The sequence below is a fragment of the Molothrus ater genome, chromosome 6, assembly GCF_012460135.2.
Source record: "Molothrus ater isolate BHLD 08-10-18 breed brown headed cowbird chromosome 6, BPBGC_Mater_1.1, whole genome shotgun sequence".
Taxonomy (NCBI): Eukaryota; Metazoa; Chordata; class Aves; order Passeriformes; family Icteridae; genus Molothrus; species Molothrus ater.
This window is the reverse complement of record NC_050483.2, coordinates 42,135,840-42,162,868: the sequence shown is the minus strand read 5'-3', so window position 1 is coordinate 42,162,868 and position 27,029 is coordinate 42,135,840. Positions and strand designations below refer to the sequence as shown.

General features: G+C 38.4%; 1 protein-coding gene across 24 annotated transcripts in view; it reads right to left on the bottom strand.

Annotated features, from left to right (window-relative positions):
- NRXN3 (neurexin 3) overlaps positions 1-27,029 on the bottom strand; it is a 966,298-nt gene that overhangs the window by 15,221 nt on the left and 924,048 nt on the right. For 18 of the 24 annotated variants that reach the window (XR_008508437.1, XM_054515101.1, XM_054515100.1 and 15 more), the window contains one exon: positions 22,826-22,901. Coding sequence is in view for 22 of the 24 variants with exons in the window: in XM_054515101.1 (XP_054371076.1) it covers positions 22,826-22,901 (76 nt within the window). In the remaining 2 variants the exon portion in view is untranslated. Of the gene's footprint in view, positions 1-22,816; positions 22,902-27,029 lie in introns of all 24 variants that reach the window. The other 6 variants (XR_008508436.1, XM_054515094.1, XM_054515099.1 and 3 more) reach the window with 1 other exon arrangement.

Below are 27,029 nucleotides of genomic sequence, written 5' to 3'. Positions count from 1 at the left end.
CAAGATGAGTCCCACCATGCACCTGGTGGTTGCCATGTCATAAACACTTGAACTCTGTCAGGCTTAGTGCTCTGACCACTTCCCTGGGGAGCCTGTCCCAATGCCCAACCACCCTCTGGGTAAAGAACCTTCAAATATCCAACCAAAACCTCCCCTTACACAACTTCATGTCCCTGCTCTCCATTAAAGCTGATAGTTTCTCTCTTCCCTAAGACACTGAATCCCAAATTATTTGAGTTCTATCCACTGCAACACAACTCTGGTTCTTCCTGCTTGTACTAGCTCCCAAAACAACCTGCTCATTCTTGCATGCTTTTAACCTTTCATAGTGTTTTTCAACCATCCAGCCAAACGAATGCTTAGCATACCACAAGTAACAAAAAACTTATAGATTAATAGGATTAAATACTAAGTTTCAAAGCAAAACCTCTTCCTACACTCAACTCAGAATAAAAATCTGTTCCTGTGATTCCCATCAGGTATCTGCACTAATTTAATCTGCAAGACAAGTGTATTGAATTAGCTGGTCCACTACAAAACACAGAGATAGGAAGAGCCTAAGAATATAAATTAGTATATCACTTCTCTTGCACCAGCTGTTTGTACTGGTAAAAAGCTCTCTCATTCTAAGCCCATGGGCACAACTGAAGCTTAGAAATAAAAAAGCAATCCGTAGTAAGATTATCTATATGAAAATGACTGGCAAAGTCCCACATGCTGTTCTGTTTGGGTTTGTGTTAATTAGTAGGGCTTCTTTATAGCAATGAGCAAAAAAACTATCAGAAATGAAAGCACATTTATAGCTCTGAGAGCTAAGGAAATCATAGGGCTAAACTGCCACAGCAGTAAAGAATTTTTCAGGTGTTTGCCATAAGCTTATTATCTTTTCACAGTCCTTCAAATCAAAGAGTATTTGATGCTTCCAGTGCTAAGCAGCCCAACCAGTATCACTGGCCTGAAAGCATTCTTCCCATGCATCTCTAAACTGTCTCTTTCTCCAGGGAGCAAGATCTGTTGTGATGTTTTTTGAAAGACTGAAGATTGATATTTGTAGTCAGCCCAGCTGTAGCTTTTTTTTTTTTTTAATGTTAAGCCAAACTTATTTAATCCTAGAAGTCAGTTAAATGGAAAGAAGTGTTTCTGAAGGGATTTTGCAACCAAAACCCAGATTCTCATACTGACAAACTCAGCAGCAGAATGACATCCAATAATTTGAGTGGGAGCAGGAATAGTTTACTGTCTTTGGTCTACACATATGTAGCAAAAGTTTTCTGCATATTTATGCAATACTAAAATGTACATAATTTTCTGCTAATCGACAAATATAGAACAGCAAGGCTATATTAGTGTCTCCTCCTTTCTTCAGTATACAGCTATGAAGCAGACAGGTAAAAATACATGTCATCAGGTTGTCCAAATGCTAGTAAATACTTCATGACTTCTGCATATCTTCTCAGTAGTAGCATCCTAAGAAGTCACATCATGTTGGACAGGTTGGATCAATGGGCTGAGATAAAACCGTACAAGGTTCAACAAGGCCAAGTGCTGGGTTCTGCACTTGAGTCACAACAACCCCAGGCAGTGCTAAAGGACAGAAAGTGCCTGGAAAGCTGCCCAGCAGAAAAGGACCTGAGGGGTGCTGGTCAACAGCTGCTGAGCATGAGCCAGTGTGTGCCCAGGTGGGCAAGAAGGCCAGTGGCATCCTGGGCTGTGTGAAATAGTGTGGCCAGCAGAACCAGGGCAGTGGCTGTCTCCCTATGCTGGTGAGGCCACACCTTAAGTGCTGTGCTAGATTTTGGGCCCCTCACTGCAAGAAAGACACTGAGGTGCTGGGACATGTCCTGAGAATGGCAACAAAGCTGCTGAAGGGTCTGGAAAGTCCTACAGGGAGTGGCTGAGGCAGCTGAGATTGTTAAACCTGGAGAAAAGGAGGCTAAGGTGAGAGCTTATCTACAACTACCTGAAAGGAAGTTGTGTACTTCAGAAGTAGGCAGAACACTTTTTCAGTGCAATATTTTTAATCACTTGCAAACTAGGCTACATTTGCCATTTCTGTTGAAAGTTCCTACAAAGGAATTGAATTAATCCCTAAAACAGCATAAGCACATTACATTTTCAAAGTCTGCAGCTAATCCAACTGCAAGCAACTCAGTGGATGGAACTTCCTTCCTTGCTTTGTGAGAGAAGAACCCAAAACACAGCAGAATCGCTGGTAAAAGGTTTCTCTTGCAATGAACATAAGCTTACTTTCTGAAGGAAAAGTAGTGATTCTAGTTCTGCCCTCTTCTCTTAGTATTTCATACTCCTGTTACAGAGACAAATCAGTGCTGGGAGGAGCCTGCATTTGCAGCTTGTGTCCAGATATAGATATTGTGCTTTTTATCTTGGAGTTGTAAACAAAATAAAGCAAAGTAAAACCACACAAAGAAAAGTGTCCACTTCTTTGATGGCTAAATAATCCAGGAACATCCTAGGCATTACTTATGTCTCTGGAAGACATTAAAGATCCAAAGCATTTCACTTTAGAAGTCTCCACTGATGCAGCTACACCTTATTCTCAAAGATACATGGAAATCAGTACAGCATTTAACAGTGTACACACAGTACACAGATAAGCTCTAGAAAAGAGCAAGGGTGTTAACATGTAAACTGGACTACAAACATGGTGATGAATTCCAACTAATAACAATACACAATTTCCTTGGTAATTATATCAAGCTAAATAGTGCAATTACCGAGAAAAATAATTAACCATGTCTTTTCAGCATTGTGAACATCAGTTCTTTGTAAATTTTTTACTTTGTAAAATGTAGAGTGAAGAGAATTTACAGTGTGAAGGTTGGGAAGAGGCTAATTCCAGTAGGCTTTGAACAAGATTAATTTACCTGTGCCTTCATACTTAAATTTATTTATTTTAGTAATCACAGGGCATGATAGGGATTCTTATAGGGCATGCTTTATTCTACTAAGTTTGAGCAATTTTAAGTTTCCTTCTAGAGTAATTGGGGTGTAAGAGTTAAGACTTGAAATGACCTATTCAAGCACGTGTTAAAAAACTGCACTAAACCAGGGATTAATAAGCTCATCTTCCAAATGATGGAAGCAGTACAGACCTGCTGATAATGCCATTTTCCTCATGTTACCAGAGGCCTTTGGAAGTTCAGAACTGAGTCCTAGGACTATGGGACTTCAGTCTCCTCTTCAGACAAAAACAAGGAAAAACAGTCCTCAGAATGGATACAAGGACTGCCCCACAGCCATCCTAAAAGGCAAGGGCAAGCTCTCCTTCAGTAAAATGAGCTGATGTTGCATACACTAAGGCTTTAATCCCCAGTAACTTGTAAAGGAAAAATGCTACATAAGAGACTGTTACTGAGGAGAAGTTCACTACCAAGTAGACTGCTGACAGGTTCTACAAAATTACCACTGGGAAGTGATAGAAAACCCTAGGTGAAAACCCTAGGTAAAAACCCTGATAATCTGTAAACATAAATAAATAGAATTCCAATTCTTCCTCCAGAAAGGAAAAATGTGAGTGCCAAGCTTTTGGGCAGTATGCTAGGCGTTGTTCTCTCACACCACTTCAGACAATGTGAGATGCTCTTTCCTTTTGATTTTAATAATGTTTAAAAGCACTACAATCCCCTTGAGATCTCAAGCAGAGGTGTTTAGAGATGGAATGGCAAATGCCTGTTAATCCATACTTTGACGTCAATTCTCCTACTAGGCAGCACTTGTAACTGCATCAGTCACACAATAGAGCTAACTAACATATGAGCTATCTAGCTCTGAAGCACTGCAGGGGGAATCCTTTGTTTAGGAGCTTTCAACATGTGAGCTAGTTCTGTCTATCATTTAGAAAAGACAAGAGGGGATGGTGCTGTGACTCAGGCATTTGGGAATGGATCTTTGGCAGGACTTCTTGTTTGTTTTTGCAGGGAAGTTTAATACTAGACATCAAGTGCAGAAGCATAAAGAGAGAGTGGTGTTTTTGCAAATTTTCTTTTGAAAGTTCAGGATTACAGCAATGGAAGGCTGCTGCAGGCAAGTTTGAATCCTCTTTTTCAACATCATGAATGACTGGAATAAATTCTACTGTGATTCAGAAGCCAACGCTTTAAGCTGTTTATCAGAGGTTGCATTACAGCAAGGAAGTGGCTGGAAAGGGTATTTGCTCTGTTTTCATAAAAGATTGGATTAGAAGAGAAACAGATCTCATTCCAAAAGTTAACTTATTTTAGTATTGATGATATTAGTATCTGGGGCCCCCAACATAAGAAGGACATGTGAGAGCAAGTCCAGAGGATGGTCATGGAGCTGAGGGCTGGAGCTTATTTCCTGTGAAGACAGGCTGAAAGATCTGGGGCTCTTCAGCCTGGAGAAGAGAAGGCTCCAGGGACACCTTACAGCACCTTTTTCCAGTACCTAAAGGGGGCCTACAAGAAAGCTGGAGAGGGACTTTTTATAAAGGTATGTAGTGGATAGGACAACAGCTTCAAAATAAAACAAAGTATATTTAAATTAGATATTAGGAAGAAATTGATTATTTTGATGATGGTAAGGCACTGGAACAGGTTTCTCAAAGAAGCCCCATCCCTGGAAATGTTCAAGGCCAAGTTGGAGCAACCTGGTTTAGTGGAAGGTGGGCCTGCCCATGGTGAAGAGGTTGGAACTAGATATTTGAGGTCCCTCCTCACCCAAACAATTCTACGATTCTATACTATGATAATTGTATCTATTTCAGAATCACAAGTTAAGCCAACATGTCCAAAAATAAAGATTGACACCAGAATTCTTCAGGTCCATACAGACTTTTTGAACAAAAATTCAGGATGACTGCTTTTTGCTATTGATTAATTCGGCTTACCTCATTTGTAAGCTGGGAGGCCTTGGCATTCTTTCTCCCTAATCTTCACACCATGATAATGTATATCCCACCATCCCAAAAGCTTGTTTTCTTTGTTAGAGAAGTTTAAGCACTACCTTTCAAAATGGATGGAGAAGGGGGATGGGGGATATCTGGGAGTATGGTGTGTATTTTTCTTTTTTTTAACCAACAGTTAATATTCATAGACCAGGGCAAGCAAGACTGCTGTGGATTTTGCTATTTAAAGGGATATATAATCATATATTTGAATATGTTTTCCATATTATTCCTTACTGTATTACCTGAAGTATTTACATTTAAATATCAGGGTCATTGTTAGACAATCAACTGAGAAATGACTGCATAGATATTAACCACCATGTCTGAGCTTCATGGTTTAGTAATTCTCAGGAGCATAAAAATCATGAATACCTGTGAAATGAAAGTTAACTGAAGATCAAGTCTAATAGGATGGAAAGTTAATTAAAAGAGACTAAAAAAATCTTATCACATTAGGTTTTCCTCCACTATGAAGTAAGACATTGTATGGTTAGATTTTAATAGGAAAGTCTATTACTTTCTCATAGACTCTAATTTCCTTTATCTGTATGAGCCACAAAATTTTCTCATGTAGAATTATTTTTCTGATGAATTCATTATTTCTATTCATATTCTTAGTCTAATTGATGGTCTTAAGCACAAAAATAGATATAGCTGGAAACATTATGTTAATAGAACAAACACGTTATTTGAGCAATTCTGCTATTGGCAAACTTGCAGCTTTGAACTTTGTGAATGAAACAAAAAGGTGTTCAAATTTTAACTTTATTGCCCTGTGATTTACTGCCTTATTAGGGTATTTATGAACAGCACTGTTTTAAAGTTAGAAGAAATGTTTCAACTTCAAAAGGCTCATTATAGACACTTGGGCCTGTTGCTTGCCTTCTGCAAAGGACATTAAATGAGAACAGACACATGGACCAACATTTTACTGAAGAAGAACTGGCAGATTTGCCTGTTTTTTTCCAGTGCCTAAATGATTCTTGCTAGTCTTTCATGGTAAATTTAAGTGTTTAATGCAAAGTGGTTTCTTTTCCCAACCTTCCAAGGCATTGAATTATTCATCAAAATGGAAGCATGCCAGAAGCCAAATTATAAGCTGCTATCGCTGTCTTATAGCTCCATCACAATTCCTTATTATTTCTTATTTCATTGTCTGGTAATTTAGTAGTGGTAACCTCAGTTGAAAAATACTGAGAAAGGGAAGCAAGTGGCAACTCAAACGTACAACTACAAAGAGCAGAATTCAGCACAGGAGCAATAAGCTTTGAGATAAGATGACAGATCTGTCTTCATAGGTAGGGAAGCATAACATGGAGTTAACTGGACAAAACACTTCACTTCTGCTCTTTCCTCACCTTCACCTTTCTCTTAAAAAAATACATTCCACTTCAAAACTCTGCCATGGTGTTTCCTGCTCATTATGTCTCATTGGATGATTTTCCAACGTGATAAATAACGTCTTCCAACTCTAAAGACATTCTTCATTCCAACTTGCTGCCAACCTAAGTTAGGGATCTGAGAGATGAGTTCAGGTCTCCTTTCATTACCACTCAACAGGAAAGACTGTAGGTTAAGGTATGTACTTGGCAATCTTGTAGCTACCCTATTGCCTTCCGTGATCATACAGAAATAGGACGGACTGAACTTTAAAATTGAACATGGATAAATGACTCCACAGGGAAAGTGAGGGACAGATTGGAACCCATTCCCTAACCCCAGGACTGCATGGAATTTACAGGGACCATCAGGACAAAAAACCTTAAAAGTCAGCAGACTGATCTCTGAAACCAAACACACAGATCAGGGAAGAGGAGAAAATTCTTTCTGTTTGCTCATCTATGGCATTCAGGTATAGCTATGGGTGAAATTATTCCTTTTGCTTAAACAAATATGGCTTTTCATAATGAAAAAACCAATTTTATTTAGAAACATTTCCTCTCCTTTATTAATACGATTCTTCTTTTAAACCCAGCAATAGTTTATCCTCTTCCACCTCTGCAACTGTTGCATGCCCTACAAATAATTGTCTCCCTGCACTGCTCCATGTTTTGCTCAACTAAAGCTTGTTAGTGAGACACCTCAGGAAGGATCCTTTAAACGTCTCTGATTATTGTATTTATGAAAAGCAGACAACAGCATTCATCACTCTTACTAAAGGTCTGAAAAGCTTCTTTTAAATACCTGCAGAACACATTTCAAATCTGAGATAAACAATGCCACTGAAGTAGTAACAGTGCATTTCTGGTCAAACACCTTACCTGGCATAAAGGGCTGGGTGCTCTGTTAGATAAGATCAAGAAGATCCATAACATTATCAAGTGCAGAAATTAAAATGGAAGCATATAAAAATGCTTTTTTCTGTCTTACTTTAAGGACAGAAAAAAGCAAAAGGAAGGTTTATCCCTGCTCCCTTCAAGAATATTAATGTGCAGAATACAGATGCACCAGCTGGGCTCAAAAAAGTGAGTGAAAGTCAGAAACTGCCTGATCTCAGAAAATCAACAGGCATTCCTTATGTATGCAAACAGTGTAGAATAAAGTAAAGCGTTGTAATGAAATACAGTAAAAAATGTAGATGATACGCACCTTATGAAAACAAGCTGTTGTATTTGACAGCTGAGCTTTGAAATGCTCCAGCTAAAGTCTCTCCTCTCTGTTAAATCATCTGGACTTTTTTTCCAGTCTGTGATTTAAGGTCTAGCTAACTCTATATAGTGATTTTTTCCACATATAACTGTACAAAAGCCCTAATACGATAAACTGCTAAATACTTTCTACTTTCATTAATCCCAAGTCACTCAACATCTCATCAGGCTGCCAGTTTTTCCAGCCATATGGTTAATGTAATTAGCAAATATGCAGGCATATGCATATATACAGGAATCTACACAAAATTTTTTTCATTTTTTTTACTATGAAAGTATTTAATTTGCATCCAAATTCCAAACTGCTTTAGACATCCAAGTGCTGACTCTTTCCTTTCCTAAAAGAAAAATCAATATCCTGTTCACAAATGCTGGGGACAAAAGCTTTGGAAGAGAGTTATAAAACAAGTGAGGAATGCAGCAGAAAAGTTATGCTTTTGGAAATTGAAGCCTATTACCAAATGTAGTCTCCCAGGAATTCCTCGTACATACACTTGGGGTTTTTTTCTGTATATGCTATGAATTACCTAATCCACTCTTTCTGATCTAATGTTCAGCTCTGGCAAACAATCCTACTTCTGAAACTTAAGAGCATGATTTTCTACTCACCTGCAGCAGTTTTACACTGATAGTGCTTATATGCATTATTGCTAACTTACATTAGCAGTAAATGAGAGGTACAGCACGTGCATCATTTCTTAGAGTGGAATCAGAGAAACCTAAAATATGACAATGCAGTCTATCTCCTGGGGACAGGATATTACCAGCACTCTGTTTTCACATCTAAGATATTTGCTAGAACTATCTGAAATCTGTAATAATATTATCTAACTGAACAATACTTACGGGTTTTCATATATATTTACTATATATAACCCTTTATATATATTTTTTTCTTTTTCTTTGCTTTCTATTTCCAGCACCTGTCTCAGTGCTCCAGTCAGAGACATAAAGCTCAAATTTATTGGGTTTTATAAAAGGAAACTGCATTTGCCATTCCTTAATCCTTTCTTGCAAAGAATCTCCTTCCTCCACACCAGTTCCCTATGCTTATTAAGCTCCCCAGCTACATTCAGAACCCTGGCACTGTATAAGCAGAGGCGGCACTGTAATGGAGCAGAGAGATAACAGTGCCTCTCTACTCAGCTTTGTCAGCACTACCCCTGAAATTATGTGTATAGTTCTGTGCATTTCATTACCAGAATAGAATAGCACAAGACAATGCAAAAGAGAAAAACAATGAAGAACTACTGTTCAACAAGGAACAACAATCATTGCTTGAAGCTGATGTCTAAAATCTTTGCCTTCACTGTAGATAGCTTCATCATCTTGGTTTGTACTTGCTGAAATCTCCCCTGAATTAGAAAATTGATGTAATATGACACACAGAGTAAAAGCTGTCATTGCTCTAACATGGCTAGATCCCCAGAAAAATGACCTCCTGCTGTGTGTATCTGTCTGAAGATTTGAGAAATCTGAAGGATCAAAATACAACTTTTGTTTAAAAGTAGAGGAGATATTAACTAAGGTTGGAAACTGAAAGAAGTAAGACTCCAAAAGGTCTAATTTCAAGTTCTGTCATTCAGCTAAACCTTAAGGGCTCGGTCTACAAAAGGATTGACTATCTCTTGTCAGTGTATAAATCTAAAATTTAGATCCTAGAAGCAAATGCTCAACTGCTCTAATATCCACAAAGCTCCCCTTAGCTGCTAGAAAAATCATACCAATATAACTATAAAATGTTGGGGCTATTGGACACTCACATTTGCAGCCAAGGATATATCTCAAGGATATATCTATTAAAATTAATTTAAAATAAGCATCTTGAATGTGCAGCTGGCTTCTGAGATTAAATGCCAATAAAATACAATAAACAATATTGCTTGTATAGGGATTTTAAGGCAAAATCCATAGGTATCAATAGTAATTGATATTCTGAAGATCTTCAAAAATCTGGGCCTTCACAAAATGTCTGCTACTGCAGTAGTCCAAATGGCTTTGACCTGACTTGCTGTTTAGACTCCTAATTAATTAGCTTTAATGAAATGTAAGCAAATTTGGTTGTGGAAAAGAAACAAAACTGTTCCAGTTCTTCAGAATACTTTAAACATTTCATGTGAATATAGTGTTCTTACATGAGGCATGCCAAGCTTGGCAGGTCTTAGGAGTTTCTCAAACTATCTGAATTGGCAGCTTGTGTTTGGACACTTGCCACCTATGAGACAGGCCAACAGAAAACTTGCAGCTTGTCATCAGGAAGGAAAGGTCATCTGAGAGGCAAAAGAAAAAAAGTCACCAAGAGAATAAAAAAATCTACTGGAACAATAGTAAATGACATATAGATGATTGGGATTCATTTTTCCTATGCTATCACATCTTTGTGTTTGCTGTAGACAGCACTAACAGAACACTCAGTCTTCAGCAGAGAACTGTGTAAATCCTTTCCAGAGGAGGCAAGATAGGGGGAAAACTGCTGTACCAGGATTCCCCGCTCTTCTTGCATGGAGGAAGAATTACTAACAGAGTGAGTTAGACACACAAATGGCTGCTTTCATCTTTCAACAATCCCGTTATTAGAATAGAGGTGCTGCAGGCACAACATCTGCAGTTTGTTTTGCCATCTGCTTCTAAAAATATCATCTCAGTGAAAGAGACTTTTTTCCTGTCTCTCAAAATCATTTTTGTTTGCCTTTTTTTTTTTCCAAGGGAAAAATGATGGATTTGGAAAACAGCATATGTGGGAAAGATCACTCAGCTTCAGGGGTGGACTTTACCATTGCTATTCAAAATACAATGAAAAGCTGTGAACAAAACAACTGAACATTTTGAAATATACTGGCTCAACTCCTTTGATAAATGTAATCAAAGAGCTTAGTCTTCTAATGTAATTCCTACAGAGCTAGTGACAGATGTTTCCTATGCAGGAAACTATGGTTTAATATTCTGGGGAACCTAATGGGGGAGAAAAGAAATTGAAAAACTGAAAAGAACTGCAAGAAGCCCCACAGTTATTTACAGGTGAAGTTTAGTAGTCATATTTTCAGAAATCAAAAAAGGAGACAAATGAAGTGGGGGGACAAAAGAAGTTCCCATAAAATATTTCAAAACTTAAGTTCACTTTGTTTCATAATTAGAGATTTTGTTAGAATGCAATTTTCACTGTTTTTAAAAGACCAATTTCAAAATGCAAAAAAATAATCAAACTCAGCATTTTGGGGGTCAAGGAACATTTTCTTGTTTTGGATATGACACAGACAGCTCAGAAGAGACTAGATGGAGTCCCTACAGTATTTTGAAAGCACCAAATTTTCATTTTTTACTAAAAAAAACCTAAGGTGTGAATATATTCAACTAATTTTCAGTCTCTGAATTCCTTTGGGGCTTACTTGGCATGCTTAAGCATGTGAAGTAAAGGGTGTGAGAGACTGAAATGTTAAAGGTTAAAGACTCAAACAACAGGCCATTTGCAAAAGCAGCAGGTGCTTTGCTGAGGCCAGGTTTGCACCCCCACACCAAAGGGGCAGAGGAGATTTTTGGGTGCATGGTGGAAAAATCTCTGATCTGTGTAAGAACAGCCCCAGTGCCAAGGAGGAGCCTCCCACCAGTGGAGTGCATATGATCCACAGTGTTCCAGGGAATGCCACCCATCAACTCTGGGAATAAAGGCAGATCAGGTAGTATGGCCAGTTTACTGAACAAAAGAGCACTTTATTTTATTTCAGATACATACATACTCCCACTTCACTGACTTTCTCTCCAGCTGTCAAACCTTTTTAATCCTCTCCACAGGTCTCTGAGAGTCCCCAGAAGCCTGGCAGAGGTAAATGATTCAGAACCTCACCAAAGACACCTCCCTGCTGTGAGTTCAGATGCGTGACAGGGATCCTCTGGTTCTGACTGTTCCCAGATCTCAAACCTGAGTCACACATGCCCTCACTCACAAAACACCTCCCCCAAAATGATGGGATGTACTAGCAGCTTCCTGAGGTATACAAAAGCCAAGGACCTGAACTAAAAAAACATAACAGGCGCATGAGAAAGAGGATAAGGCAAGATTCAATCTATTTGTTCCACATTTGCTTATAAAGCTCCTAAACAAGTTTATTCTACTATTTCAGGTCCCTAAAGTGCTTCTTTTAGCCAGAACATAAACATGGCATTAACAAATGTATAAATATACATGCATGTACAGAGAGAGAGGGAGTGTGTGTGCACGTTTTGCAGTATATTTATCATCCCGGTCTTAGCACTGAAAAAATTAACATACAGGAGAACCATGGATTCTAGAGGAAATACACATCTCCAGGCACTCCACAGTGGACTTGTTACTGAATGGACAGAGGTCAGAAGAAGAGAATGAAATTTTATTTTGATGCATTAGAAAATAACCATAACAATTTACAGGACTACTTTTGCTCTTTTCATCGGTCAAATACGAAATTTATGAACTCCCCAAGATTTCAGCAGTGAAATCAGTAGGTGCTAAAACTAATATCTAAAATCAGTCATACTGGTTTCAGTATTAGGGAAAAATCCTGAATTACGGACATATATATATAAAAAAAAAAGCTCAAAATTGCTAAAATTGCTTTGCATTTCTGCTGTCCCTCAAAGACAGAGAAATCTTTCCCCCTTTTTGAATAACTCTGACATTTATTGTTCTGACACTGAGGTGGAGGGAAACCAGTGGAGATAAAGTTTGGGGCATTTTCTTGTTGCTCTAAACCAAGCTAATGTTGAGATTTTGCAACTTTGTAAAATAGTTGTAGTTGCTCTTGAATGTAAAAAGAGGAGCTGATGATCCTTATAACACCACCCCCTGGGACCAAAGAACTTTAGTTTTTATGAGACTCTGCAGAAGTACAAAAAGAAGGTCCTTGGTGGTGGGTCTTTTGCAAGGTTTTAATAACGTATTTGTTAGTGCAAAGATCAAATGGGTTCTCAAACTAGTAAACATCTGAGATTTCAAATCAAGCCAGTCTGATTTATTTTTGTTTTCGTTTTTTTTTGCTTCTAGATCTAATTTCCTAATTTCTAATATGGGCTTTGTCTTCTGTGCCTTACAGAATATTTAAGCTGAGTGGTATTAAAGAAATACTACACTTGATGTCCCCTAGGAACTGGGATGCCCCCTTCTTACATTTGGGAGAAAGCACTGATTTCTACAACTTGTTAATAAAAAATTGGAACTGAAACAGAGAGGCAGAATGAAGACAAAGTAATCCCTTTAATGTAATTATGAACTTTGGTTTCTCATGATTTACTTGGGTGGAAAATAGAAGAGGTTTTCCTGCTTTACTGAGGCATTATTCTAGGTGTTACAGTTCATGTGAACGTCAGTAACTTTGAACTTCTAGTACATAAGGCATCCTTGGGTCTAGGCATGATGTCCAAAAGAAATTTATAAGAAAAACCTCTAGAAGCAAAAGCCTATCCCTGTCCCTAGTATCTGTAAACACTCAACATGACTTCTTTCTAACAGACATTATTATCTTTCAGAAATCAGGTACTTTCTTCTTGTTTAAAGGTAACTAATCAGTGGCTATAGACATTTAAGGTTCTAATAAACAAACATTTGCTTTTGATGCAAAATCTGTTTCTGAGTCATGTGCTAGCTCTTCTCTTCCACTGAATGTGTCATTGGCTATTTTTATTTTCTTTACCATATATTTTATGAAGCTGAAAATCAAAGCTAACAGGGACAAAAAGCAAGTCACAGCAGGTTGAAAATATCATATCTTAGTATTTTAGACATGTGTCAGCTTGATAACATAGGCACAGCACTAGAGGGATTGCCAGAATGTGACAGTGCACATGGCTTTGAGTTTAGAGAACACGCTTTAAAAAAAGACTGGAAGGCAGCAAGGGCAAGGTAGCCAGACTGTGGGGCTGATTCTCATCTTTCCTGATCTTAAATGCAAAAACCAGGGAAACTTACACCAGCTAAGTCAGGCTGGAGAAACTGTTTCGTTTTCAAAGCAAAATTGTACGAGCATGCAAGTCCAAGCAATGGAAGTGCTGATATTTAAGATCTCTATATTGCTGTCCACACATGACATTAATTTATGTAGCCTGAGCATGGTTCATTCCAATGCATGTGTTCATTCTAGAGGCAAAAATGATATTTAATGAAAATAATGTCACACCAATGATCCCTGAGATTAAAATACTTGACTTTTGTATCCCTCACTTTATTCTCTCTGCATTAGCAGAGTAGGAATTATACCAACTTTATAAAAATATCTGATAATATTACTTCTCACAGCAAGTGAAGATAGCATATAGTACTAAAACCTTAACAATAACACAGTTTATTTGCACATTTCTGGTAGGTAGCAGTACAGAACCATTTTGGGGTGTTGAACAGCAATTTGCACCTGAATATCAAAGTCCATTAAAACAGTAATTAAATCTCCTTTCCACTCATCTTTACCTCATTCAGCTACAAGTATTTCATTTACCCTGCCTTACAGGTAGGCAAATGAACAATATACACACACAGTCACAGAAGGAATCAAGAGTAGAATTGGGAATGCTACACCATAGTTCAGGCTTTTCATTCTTGGCTTAACTGAATTCTCAGCTCTTCCCTTTGCTCAGTGACAAATATCACAAAAGCTGAAGCCAGCAGCCTGCCCTAAGACAGAAAACAAAAAAAAGAACTAACTATTTCTAGTACCAGATATCCATCTATAACCTTACTGGGATAAAACAGAGTACAGTGGGATCTCTCACAGCATTGCCTGAGCTTGAGTGAGCCCCTTGCCCCTGCAGAAGGCTGGTCCCTGCAGAAGGCTGGTCACAGGCATAGCAGAGGCTACATAAGGCAAACAGAAGTCACCATTCAGTAGGACACAAGCTTTATCACAGCCTGGAGGTTACTGTCCTGATGCCCGGACACTTGATCCTCACATTGCTCCAGTCTGAAGGTTACCCTGAACTTCATGATGCAGGGGGCTAAAATTCCAATTGTTCTGCACCAATAACCTGCCACTTGTTCTACAAAATTGGTTTCTTTTGCTGTTTGCGTTGTAACATGACTGTCCTGGTCTCTCTGCCAGAGGGCAGTATTACACAAAACTACAAGCTTGTTGATTACAATATAATTTTATAAGCAGTTGCTTTACTTAAGGGAATGCCAAGAAAAAGCTTTAGATTCAGTAGGAATTACTGGTTATGAAAAACACGTGAGATCTAGAATCTAAACCAAGCCAGCTTTAAATATTGATTCATTTTCTGTTGTAATAATTACACTCAGTAATTTTTCTCAGATTATGTAAGAATTAAGAAAACTAAACTGAACATAAATCATTGGTTCCCACTGGTGAAAGAAAAGTGATCTTTTTATCTCTGTAAGTACAGAAAACATACCTTGGGTAAGCTAAATGAACTAACTAAATAATTCCATGTTGGAAACCTGAACATATCCCATCACTTCCCTCTTCCGGTAGCTCTTAGCCTAAAAAGATATTATATCATGGTCCTGTGAGAAAAGTTCACAGATTTCAATGTCTTCTCTTCAGAACAAACTAATTCCTACAAAAAAGCTGGAATTTTAGCTAGGCTAAAAGTATGTGTAAGTATGCTTTTTGTGATGATGTGAACATTATCTGCACAAAAACTGTCTGCCTTTTCCTCCACTAACTGAGCTGATCCACTGATGCCAGCTGATGTATCCTAATGCACTGAAGCTTCCTGTGCCATTAATGTGCCTAGTACATTCACAAAGAACTGAATTAAGGTACCAGGAAATGAACCACTGGACAAGCCAAACTATATTTTTTTCTAAACAGTATTTCTAGTCTAGGCAGATGCTTTGAAAACTCAGCTTGTTTTCCTCTGCTTTACGCATTATTGCACATTTATGATGCATATGGCAGAAGACACCCCAGATGCGATTCCAGAATTGTGTTCAAGTTATACAAGTAAACATCAGCAAGCCAGTTTTCACCAGCATCAGTAAGAGGCAGAGATCACACACTGACAGACAGAAGACTGGCCCTACAGAGTGAAGACACACTACTCTTAGAAATCCTAGATAAATCCTAGACTTTTTTCTGCTAACTACAAACAAACTATGAACTGTGGATTTTAAAAATACACTCACAAAGGTATCCTTTCATCTGCACGTGCACAGTGATATTCCTTTTCCAAGACTGCCTTTTATAAAAAGTCCTAGGTACATCCCATTGTCTGGTGCCTAAAGCACAGATAGCAGGAATTCTTACTCTAACACATCAGCATGTAGGCACAAATCCGTTAAGAAGCTGTATAAGAAATCACTTTAGCATTATGCCAGCAAACCACTTCTAGGAGTGAAATGATAACAGAGTTTGAAAACTATTGAGAACAGAACAGCTGCAAACTTGGTCTTATGAAGCTCTGCAGACACCTTGAAACATCCATCCTGAAGCCTCGGGGAGACACTCAGAACATCATTCAAAGCTTGGTGCCTCTTTGTGGACCTCCCTCGGGTAGGTGAGGAAGGGAAGAGGGGAAGGGAAGGGGATGAGGGATGACAGAGCGCCGAGGAGCTAAACACCAGCTTACAAACAGAGAACAGAATCACATAACAACACTGGACCAATGGACTCCAAGACACAGTGACAAGACAGATGGACACAAACAAGACGCAAAATCACTACTGAGAAATTAAAAAAAAAGCAAAGAAACCCCATTAAAAAAAGTAGATCTATAACTCCGAGGCTGCAAGAAGCAGCCAAGGGTACTAGCATAACTCTTCCAAAAAGAATAAATTATAATATAAATAATAAAAAAATCAAAAGAATACCCGCCCCCAAATCATACACTACAGACTTGCTCAGTTAGCCTGAATGCGTAGCTCTGATGGAACATACGATGGTGTCATCACAGCCCATGCACCAGTTAATGAAGGCCATGGTTAGTTACATCAGCTAAACTACAGCATGCCAGAAAAATGATCTTGCACTGACCCAGAAATAAAAGATACAACAGACACTCTGCATTGCAATAAAATTCTTTTTATGCCATCTGCAGTTTCTAGGGCTCTTTACATTGGAAGAGTTTTTCCTGGGAATATGCAGGGTAAAGGGGAGGGTTTTTTCCCTTCTGGGTGTTTTTTTCTCTGAACTCAATTGAAAAAAAAAGGGAAAGGGGAAAAGCAGGATAGAGACTTTGCAGAAGTTTAAAAAAGTAGGAAAATAAAAATAAAGGAGGGGTAATACTCTTCATTCTTTTAAACACAACTTTCTTGGGATATCCAAAAATGTGAATTTCTTGAGGATGGCAAGAAAAGATTTTGTTGCCTTTATTGGTTTGCAGATCTATATCTCATTCTTGAGATGATGAAACCATTATTTTGTTGGAAGAACTCCAAAAATATAAATTGAGAAGTACAGCGATGATTTTAAAAATTAAAAAATAGCAGTATGGCACGATTACGAGCCAAAAAAAAAAACTGAAAAGGAAAGAAATATAAAAGAAACTAAAATATCAATCACCAAAAATTCATGCGGCACAAGATGAGGTGAAACGACAGAAAATGTTCTTCAAATATATACAATGTATATATCTATCTATATATACACGGAGTAGGTGTGTATATATCGATGGATATACCTGTATAATTTTTTTGTTCTCCCTGCCCCACCCTACCCCAAGGCTAATTGGTAGATGAAATTATCAATTAAAATCAAAGAAATAAAAATAAGGAAGACAGAAAAAATCTAACAAAAAAAAGAAATTAACGTGCTTTGTTCACCAAGAAATAACAATATCATGCATCTGTCCACACCAGCGGATGCCAGGGTTAGATGAAGGCATGAATTTCTGTGTAAACATGTGATTGGATGATAGGGACTACTGCTGATATTGGTCATTTATTACTTTAGCATATAGATATATATGCACACTGTATATATATATAGTGCATATATAGATAAAATATCCTCATGGGTGGGGCCTTTGGACCTTACATAGATAGAAAGACCAATATGCTGAAAATCAATCTCAGTATTCCTAATGTAAAAAAAAAAAAGGAAACACAAAACGAAAAAGAAAACAAAACTTCCTGTAAGTCATCTGCATGATTGTAAAACTCATTTGATTTTGTTTTGGCTGTAAGATTGTAGCTAGGAAATTCCACCAAACAAGTGATTCTATTACACCTGGGAAGTGTTGTGGATGAACCTTCAGGTCCATATGGTATTCAGCTTATGAGATTGGAAGTCTATTTCTCTGAGTACTCAGAGGCATGCACACAACTTTAAAGGCCATTTCTTACTCACAACATGAGAAATGGGGAAGCATTCCTGCTTGTCAGAGGGAAAGACTGTGGGTAACTGAGCACTGGATTGTGGGGAGTGTTCCAGTTAGAGCAGTGAAAATTCCCTGGGTCCTTCAGGAAGGTTGATGCAGTTATGGCAGACAACAGCCAAATCAACACTTCTTTTGGTTTCTTCAGTGGAGTCTTCACTTCCAACATATTGGTTTTTGTACTGTGCCAGCTGTTTGGAAGACAGATTATGCTTGTTTTCTGCAAATCAATCTCTGACCCAGGCAGGCTGCAGGTGGATGGCTACAGGCCAGTAAATTATAGATACAGAGGGCATATCTGTTGGATACGTGCCTCCTGTGTGTGAGTAAGCGTACAAAACTTCCAATGCAAGGAACTGTAGATTCTGGCATATCTACTGCTGTGTCCAGTCCCCCATCAGAAAGGCTTACTAGTCTGATTAAACAATGACAGCCTTAACATATATGAAGCCTTTTGGGAAACACAGAGTAAATTTCCCTGGGGAAAGAAAATCAGATTGGAAATTGATGGGCTGATAGGAAGGGAAAACTGGCAACTACATCAGGGAAGAAACACAGGATGTGTCGAGCCTGGGAACAAGCATTAAGCCCTACAGACCATTTCAAGAGGCTGTATTGTGGGCTTCAGGCTAATTGGTGAGTGTTTGAGTCTCACTGTTTTGAGTAGTCCAAGGAGCAGCTTGGGCTATGATTCCAACCAGCTGCTTGGCCACCAGCATCCAACCTGCCTGGTGCCAGAGCTCCACTATTGGACATCCTTAACAGGAATGAGGGCAATGGTGTGAGGAGACAGCAACAGCTGTCAGGAAAGCATAATTATCATCCTCAAGGCTTTGAAGTCTCAGTAAGATCAGATTGTAAGGGTGCTCCTCATTTCACTGAAAAGAGATAAATGCTCTTTCTTCACAGTGCTTCCTAGTCATTCCTTGTCAGAAAAGATGTTTTCCTTACAAATCTTACATTCTCTGAAAGCAGATGAGCAACCAAAAAACCACCACAGAGCTGTGCTCAGAAGCACAGACTCAGAACCTTGGCTTCAATTTTGAGGAACTTGAATATTTGAGCCTCAGATCTCCTTGGAGCAGGCCAGAAGACAGTCCTGAACTCATACCAGAGAAAAAGCATCTGTTTTGGCACAGAAAAAAGAAGGTTTTTGGCTGTGTACTGGGACAAGCAACATTTTCATAGAGATAAAAGAGGATCTTCTCTTGACTGTTAAGCAAATGTTTCTTCAGGGCAGATAAACAGGTTTTTTGCCCCCTGTATCATTTAGATTAAGTCTTCCAGGGATCTAGAGATCTAAGGGTATCTAGGCTTGTCTGCAATAAGATGAACAGGGGGCAATTTCTGTCCCTGAACTGGTTTCTTTTGCATTACATAAAATACAGGGGGGTTTCAGATCCACAGCTGTCATTGCTGTCACTTAGAATAATTCCTTATGTATACATTCGTGTCTACAGGTGGTGTCTGCAAGCTACCTCGGTCAGAACAAGTCCAGTGACAGCTCCTGTTTTTTTAAATGAAGTTTTTCTACCAAAGTTCCACAAGAAATCACTTTTGGAAGGGGGTCACAAAGTCTAAGCCAGCCTGCTATAGTATTTCAAGCCAGCCTGGAGAATCCTGAAGAGACCAGAGCTAGGGAATCACATTCACACTGTCTTTTTTGAAAGAGATGCAAGTGTTCAGACACAGATTGTATGCACATGAGATTCAGGTCTTAGATTCAACTGTCAATAAGAGTTAAGTGGCAGTAAGACCCTGCCAAATGGTCCTCACATGGTATTTAGTCTCAAAGAGGACATGATTTTCAGCCTCAGAGTACACCAAAAACAAAGGCTTCAAAAGGACTCTACATAGAGTACTGCCTCTGATTCCAAGGACCAAGACCAAAGTAATATCTCAAGATACTGGGATTTGATTCTGACCCATATAAAATCTGAAAACTTCTGATCTGCAGGGAAATATTTTCTGCTGCCCTTGTCTTGGCTATTGCACAGCAGGTTCATAGTGATGTGTATCATATCTCACAGCTGCAGCAGTGAGTTCAGTAACCTTTACATTACTAGACCATGGCACTGAGGGTGATAGAAGGCCAAATTTGGCAGAAACTCAAGAGCTTTAAAAGCTACACATTATCAGAGCAACAAAAAGAAGACTGTGCTGGGTTAGGTCATTTAATTTTCAGTCTGCTGTAAAAGGGATCAGGCAAGGCAGAAGGCAGCGACCTGTCAACAGAAAAGGATGAAGCAATTTCAAATGAGCCCAATTAAAAAAAAACCCAAAAATAAGTTTAAAAAAAAAATCTGAAGCCACACGCTAGAAAACACAAGCAAGATAATCTGGATCTTTTCTCTCCACAATGTACATATTTAAATACGAGATCTTGGCATGTGGCCAGAATTCTGACTTGGCTGGTGAAGTGTAAAGGCAAACATATCTGCTCAGCCAAGCCAGCACTACTGGATTTTGATAAGCTGGCTCAGATTGCTTTAGTGCTCCAGAGCAGAATGGGCTGAGTGAGTGCTTTGATACTGCCTGTATGGCAGACACTATGCACTGAGAATGCAGACAATAAGATAGACAAAGAAAATGAGAAGCCCCATAAACCTGCTGCTTTTCCTTCTTATTACGATGGAATGAGTTAAGTTTATGCAAAAAGGACCTGCTTATTCCTCCTCCTTCTGGCAATTCTGTACACCAGCACCTCTGAGAGCAGAAGAACTCAAAATCTGGAAGTGCAGATTTCATCAGCAAAGACCATCTGGGAGACTTATTTTTACATATAATCAAGCTAACTTTTATTCTCAATGTCATAGTAATTCCCTAGAAAAGAATCAGATTTCAGTGGCTTATGTGGTCTACCCTCCTATGCAGGAGGAGTAGGGTGCAATGAAAGAAACTGGGGAAATTTACAATAATGTCTGGTAGTTTAGAAGAGAACCTTCAGCAGATTTTCAGAGAATCATATTATTTTGCACAGCAGATATTCAAACGTCTGTAGGCACTTCTATCTGCCAACTGTAATGCTTAGCAGGATTTTCAAAAGCAAGTAATTTTTACAAATCCAGTTTGTACCTGTTTGTAGCATTAGATTTCTAACTGTGTCAGGAAGGAGGTATTTTTAGTCTGGAAATGTTGCTGTACAGCACTATGAAATTTCATGCTAAACATGCTGTTTTACCAAATTTCTACTCCAACTTTGATTTTTCCACTGGCAGCACAAGCTGAAAGTATTTCTCTTACAATTTCCAGCTGCTGCAGTTATTGTGATTTTTTAAAGAAAAATTTACAAGAGGAGTCTGATAAAGACATCCTTTTGTCCTTCAATTGAAATACATGACAATCAGAATATAAATTCAAAAAAAGAAGTCTTTACATGTTAGTGGAGCTTTAATGAAGTGACTTCATTTATTTGCATATCAGTTGCAATAACTTTGCCCTTGTGTCCATGGTCCTATTAATTTCGTGCCTCACTTTCATTACAATCACTGTGCTGGCATTTTATTACTATTTTTATTTAAACTCTCAGTACCCCCATTGTTTGCTTTTTTACTTCACAATCTAGTTATATTTTGACTGATTTTCCTCCAGATGGGGAGTAGAAAAATTCATAGAAATCTGTGAAAAAAGAGATGGGAAGTAGGCTGAGGTACCTGTTACCAACAGTCTGTGTCACTGCCTTCACTGTCATCAGAGGGCAGTCAAGAGTATGGGTGGAAGTTCCCAGCTACAATGCAATGCCAATCTCAGGTTACAGCAAGACCAAGTTCTACTTGATGCAGGTACACCATGACAAATTGAAAAGAAATGTGAAAGCACTAGCCTTGGGTGAATTTTTATGTTATTATTGTATTACTCAAATGGCTTCAGGAAATTAGAAACAGAACATTTGTAATACTTTCTTGGTATTTTTTGTAAGAAAAAAACCCCCATCATCCCAAATAAAACAAAGCAAAAACAAACAAAACAAAGCCAAATGAAAGGACCCCCTCAAACTATTTATATGTTTCACTTTGAAAGACAAAAATTCTAACCAAAATTCCTCTTTCTCTTTTAAATGTACACAGAAATTCGATGATGTCTGTTCTCTATTATAGAAATGCTTAACTCATGGCAAGCCTCAAAAAAGAAGACTTGAAAAAGCCTGTAAGAAATAAAGTAGACTGCAGTTGCCTGCTGGATACCACATAAAATATCTCACCAGAAAGAAAAGCCATAAATTTATCAAAATGTATCTGAAAGGGAGAAGTTGAGTCAGTTCCACATGGCCAGTCCTTCTGACTCTTTAATGGATACATTTTGAAGCATCACTGCAGATAACAAGGCAAGAATTACTACTAATTTTGTTAAGTTAAAACTATGTTTTGGTGCTCCCCAATTTCTTTGGGGTCACAGGAAACAAAATTAGTATAAACACATTACCATGTTAACTGTACTCAAAATCCCATGGACAAATGTATCCCTTAACATACATCTTCAGAGTATTAAGAAAGATTAAACATCGCTAATAACTTATTTTTATTTCACTTTTCTCTTCTGTTTTCAAATGTTCACCCTCTCCACTTCATAAATCTTCATTATTTGTCACACTCCATATTGATTTTTTTTTTCTTAAAGTGTTAGTAAAGTAACATCTAGAAATATGTGAACTATTAGCTGGAATCACTTTCAGAAAGTTTGCCTCTCCATGCGAACAACTTTATATAAAGCAAATAGTGACTACATATTGGTGTTTTGCTGTTGCCAAGTCCATGGGATCTGATGCTTGGCTGTATAGTTTCTTATTTTATATACAGTGTATATATACAAGAGTGCGTATATATACACATATACACACATATATATACATATATAATTATATATGTATACATTCACACACATATAAAATATATGTATGCATTGTTTTTTGCAAATGAAATCAGAAAGCAAGCAAAACACGACTGACCTGACTTACCTGTACTGGGTTCACAGTCAATGAAATCTTCATCATCACTGGAACATTCAGCTGATGAAACGATGTCATCTGTTGTCTGGCATGTGAAGCAAAGGAACAAAAGAAAACAAAAGTAAGATATTTGTAAATCAAGAAGCTATTACAGAGGCAGCTAAATATCCAAGGGAAAAAAAAGAGGTTTCACAAATCTAACTTTTAAATTATTTAAGTTGTACCAAGCACTCCATATATGCCCGTGTAAATGTGTCCCCTACTGAGTTGGTCTCCTGTCGGAGTAACAGTGCCTATCCTGTGCTGCTGAATATTTCAGGTGTGCACAGGTGCTGTGCACCTGCTGGGCTGTTTAGGGCAGCAAGGGGATCACACTGGTGCTGTTGAACGAGGTACAGTGGGCTGCAAAGCCTGCTTGGCTGGCAAACTGCCCTCAACAGCCACTGTAGATGTGTCTGCTGGGAGGAGGCTGGGCTCCTCCATAAATACCAGTATCATGTAGGGCCAGCCAGAAGGCACTTCCTGAGAGACTTACCATGTGAGGCATGCTCAGACTGAACATGCTTTCTGCAAAGGAAATATACAGTATAGACCTAGATAATACACACTGCTCAGCTAGTAGGACTCTTTGCTGTGCCTGATGCACCACCCTGAGGCAGACATAATTCCTGCTCTGTTAATGCACCTCTTGGGCTGGGAATATGGTGTTGACCCAGACAGTAAATATCTGTGCAACTCACTGGTTGCATGATGAGGAACTGTTGCATGTGTCAGGTATGCCCAACATGCAACCTCATCTCCTTGCTTAGCAAGTGAACAGGGATGTGGATGCAACTAGGCTGACCAGATGTAAAGTCTGATTCTGAAAGGGTTAAACCAAAGTGTAACCATTCACAAACATTACAGGTTTCATCACATTCCTTTGCATTTCCAGCTGGGGATATTTTCTTCTTTTTTTTTTTAGTTTTCATTTTTTATATTTTTTCTTTCTGTGTGTGTACTGCTCTAATTAATGAGCAGCATGTACTGCAGCATGTTAGAGAGAGACGTGTACTGGTGTCTCTTCCCAGCAGCATCTCCTGCCTGTAATTGCTGCAATTAGTTGAATTAGTAATGCAGACCATTAGGGAGAGCCTGTGGCAGCCTCTGGACACAGGTTGTAATGTTCCTGTGCACAATACAAAATTACCCCAGCTCAGCAGCATTGGCTCAACTACGGCTTCTGGTGAAACTGTCTCCCTTAACAGCTCTTCCTTGCAGAGAGCTGCCTATTCTGCCAAGCAGTAGGATCAGTGGGAGACTCCTGAAACAAAACAACTGAAATTCTCCTCACCAGGCAGGAAGCATTGCTGAACTCGGGAGCAGGACAGCTGCACTTCAGTACTCTAGGTGAATATTTCTGGGAATCTCACATCTCAACAAGACTTTCAAATCCTTATCCCTGATAAAGACTCTCCAGCTTTAAATAAGGTCTCCTTTACATTTTTATATCTGCTATGGCTGCCTCCAACATGTTCCTTCTTCCCTTTACAAAAGAGTTCTGAGGACTCTGCCCTTTCTTCAGCCTCGTGTGCTCCCAGCACTATGAAATACCTCTGATCCCTGCTAGAAGTTCCTTACCCTCCCCGTCTCTGTATTTGAGATAAGGGGGAAAAAAGAGAACCAAGAAGTCAGTCAGAAAGATCAGATTGAACCTAATGATCCTTCAGTCTAGATTTCAGTGGCTTAGATTGAGCCAAGAAAGAAAAACAGGAGAGGTCAGTTCCGTGTAAAAATTATAAAAATAGAGTATCTGTGAAAAAGCCAGTCATGAAGTATTTTATGCGTTAGTCATACCCAGCATGGACATTTGGCAATGTTTTGTGGAATGCTATCTTGCAGTAGTTTCATTCTTAAATACTTTCATTAAATACTTCTACAATCTTGCTTCCATGGGGAGTCAAGATTAAAAGGAACTGAAGGTAATATGTTCCTGCCTTACATGTCAAGGTAATTTTTTTAAGATCTTCTTTTAGTCATAGAAAGTGGAAGAATTCTATTGAAATCTTGCTGACTTCTCTTAAGACAAGCTGTCTTTAAAATTTTGTCTGCTCAGTAAGGGAACAAGAAAGGAGGAATGCACAAAACTGAAATAAAGAAATTTACTTTTTTAAATTCTCCTAGTCCTGTCACATATATTTTAGAAAGTATTATTTATCCCCAGAAACTTTATAACTAATACAGTAATCACATCCTCCAACACTGAAATGCAGCTGTCCCTGGGTAAAAAGATATTAGTTTTTAATTGCACCAATGTAAAGTAATTTAGTACAATTTAGTAAACAAGGCTATACTGCTAGAAATTTTTAAGCAGGGGAAATGTAGTTATAGAAACTGGAGATTCATACTGTAGTTGTCTAAGGGTAAGGATGGCACTGTGAATAAAGAATAAATTAAGGACAGTACTGTGAATAAAGAATTAACTACCTATCACTACTAGAAGACCTTGCTCAGACAGTGCTAAACCCCTGGCAATTGGTTTTGCTTTCCAGGTTAAATTTAGATCATGTGGATTTTGGTCTTAGTTGAACACCTGACAATTCACACTTCTCATAGAAAAACAGTGATGATTTGCTCCAGTAGGAAATAAACATAAAAATGATGACAATGTGTTGTTGTCACTTATCAGCTGCTATACCTATTTGATTACCCACTTACTTGCTCAGATCTAAAGGCTTCATGCAACATTAACATGGAATCACATCCAATTGAACTGACAATGTGATTTAGTATTTGTAAAGAATAAGGAGTTCCTTTATAACTATTTTTCCCTCTTGCTTATTAGGGGCATCATATGAAACCAGGAAGGTAACAAGGCATTTTTTTTTTAACTGGACACCTCCTTGCAACAGGACGCTGGTAGATAATAAAAGTTTAGAGCATTTTGGAAGTGATCAGCCAAACTGAGGGTCAAAACATCCTTCCAGACCTATTAATTACCTTATATCTAGTTTGGGAAGTCCCTGTACCACAAACTGAAAAGTCATGAAGCCTGGCCCTTGTTCCTTTCCTGTTCAATTTCCCTTCTCATAAGCAAGTTAAGGTAGTATATGCAACACATTTATGCTGCACTCTGATATGTGTACTCGATTTCCTGCTATAAAATCCTCTTGCAGCTTGTGTTGGTTCTGAGCAGAGAAGGGCACAGTAAGCCAGACTCAGACAAAATGCAAATATGTGATGTGCAATACTAATCAACCCTGTCAACTTCAACCTCTATTTGCACTTTTTCATGACTGGTTCCATACATGATTTTATCAATTAATCTCCATCTTTCCTCTCCATCTCTATTACTTACTATTTCACCTGATATTCTATTTTTTTTTTGCTTGGTGATTGCTCTTTATTCCATCCTGTTGATTTTGTGTGCATAAAAATGAGGGTTAGAAAAAGAAAAAAACCTCTGGAAGTGGTGTAAGATTTAAGTCAAGGTCATTAACGAGATCTCTACAAACCACAGAAAAGATAAGTACACTAATCTGTCTTGCCATTTCCTATCTTGTATTTTTAATCTCAGTACTTTCCATCACAATTCATCACTAACTGATTTTCTAGTCCCACCACATATTGGTTTTCCATACACCTTCCGCTCAGATACCAACATCTGAATCATCCCAAAGGAATAAAGCTATTTCAGTGAGAAAGAACAGCAAATTCCTGACCACAGGAACAGGGTCAACAAAACATCCAGAAGGCCATTACTTCTTGTAACAGGAATTTGTACCTTTCAAGACCCTCCTGGAGCTGGGAATTTTCACTGGATGTTTATTAAACTTGCTGGTTCCACGAGACAGGAGAGGCTACTGAGCAGAGACCCTGGAAATCGATCCACTAAGATAATTTCTTCACATCAGAAACAGCTCACTGTGAGGCAGTTAGCAAAAACACGACCCCATTTCTGGTCACTTTTCCTCATTTTTGAAATGGTTCTCATTATACACACCCACTGGCCCCAGGGAAAGTAAGTGGATTAATGCTTTAGTGTCTGCCCAGTGATCTAGGGATAGTAAATGCTAAACATTCTTATGTACAGGCAAAAGGATAGTAATGAAACTTCTCCATATGCTGTGATGGAAATGATGTTTGTGTTTTCATTGGAAAGAACATGAGAGAGAAAATATTTTTCTCTTCCCTATATTAGCTAAATTCTATATTAAAAATAATAAGTCACACT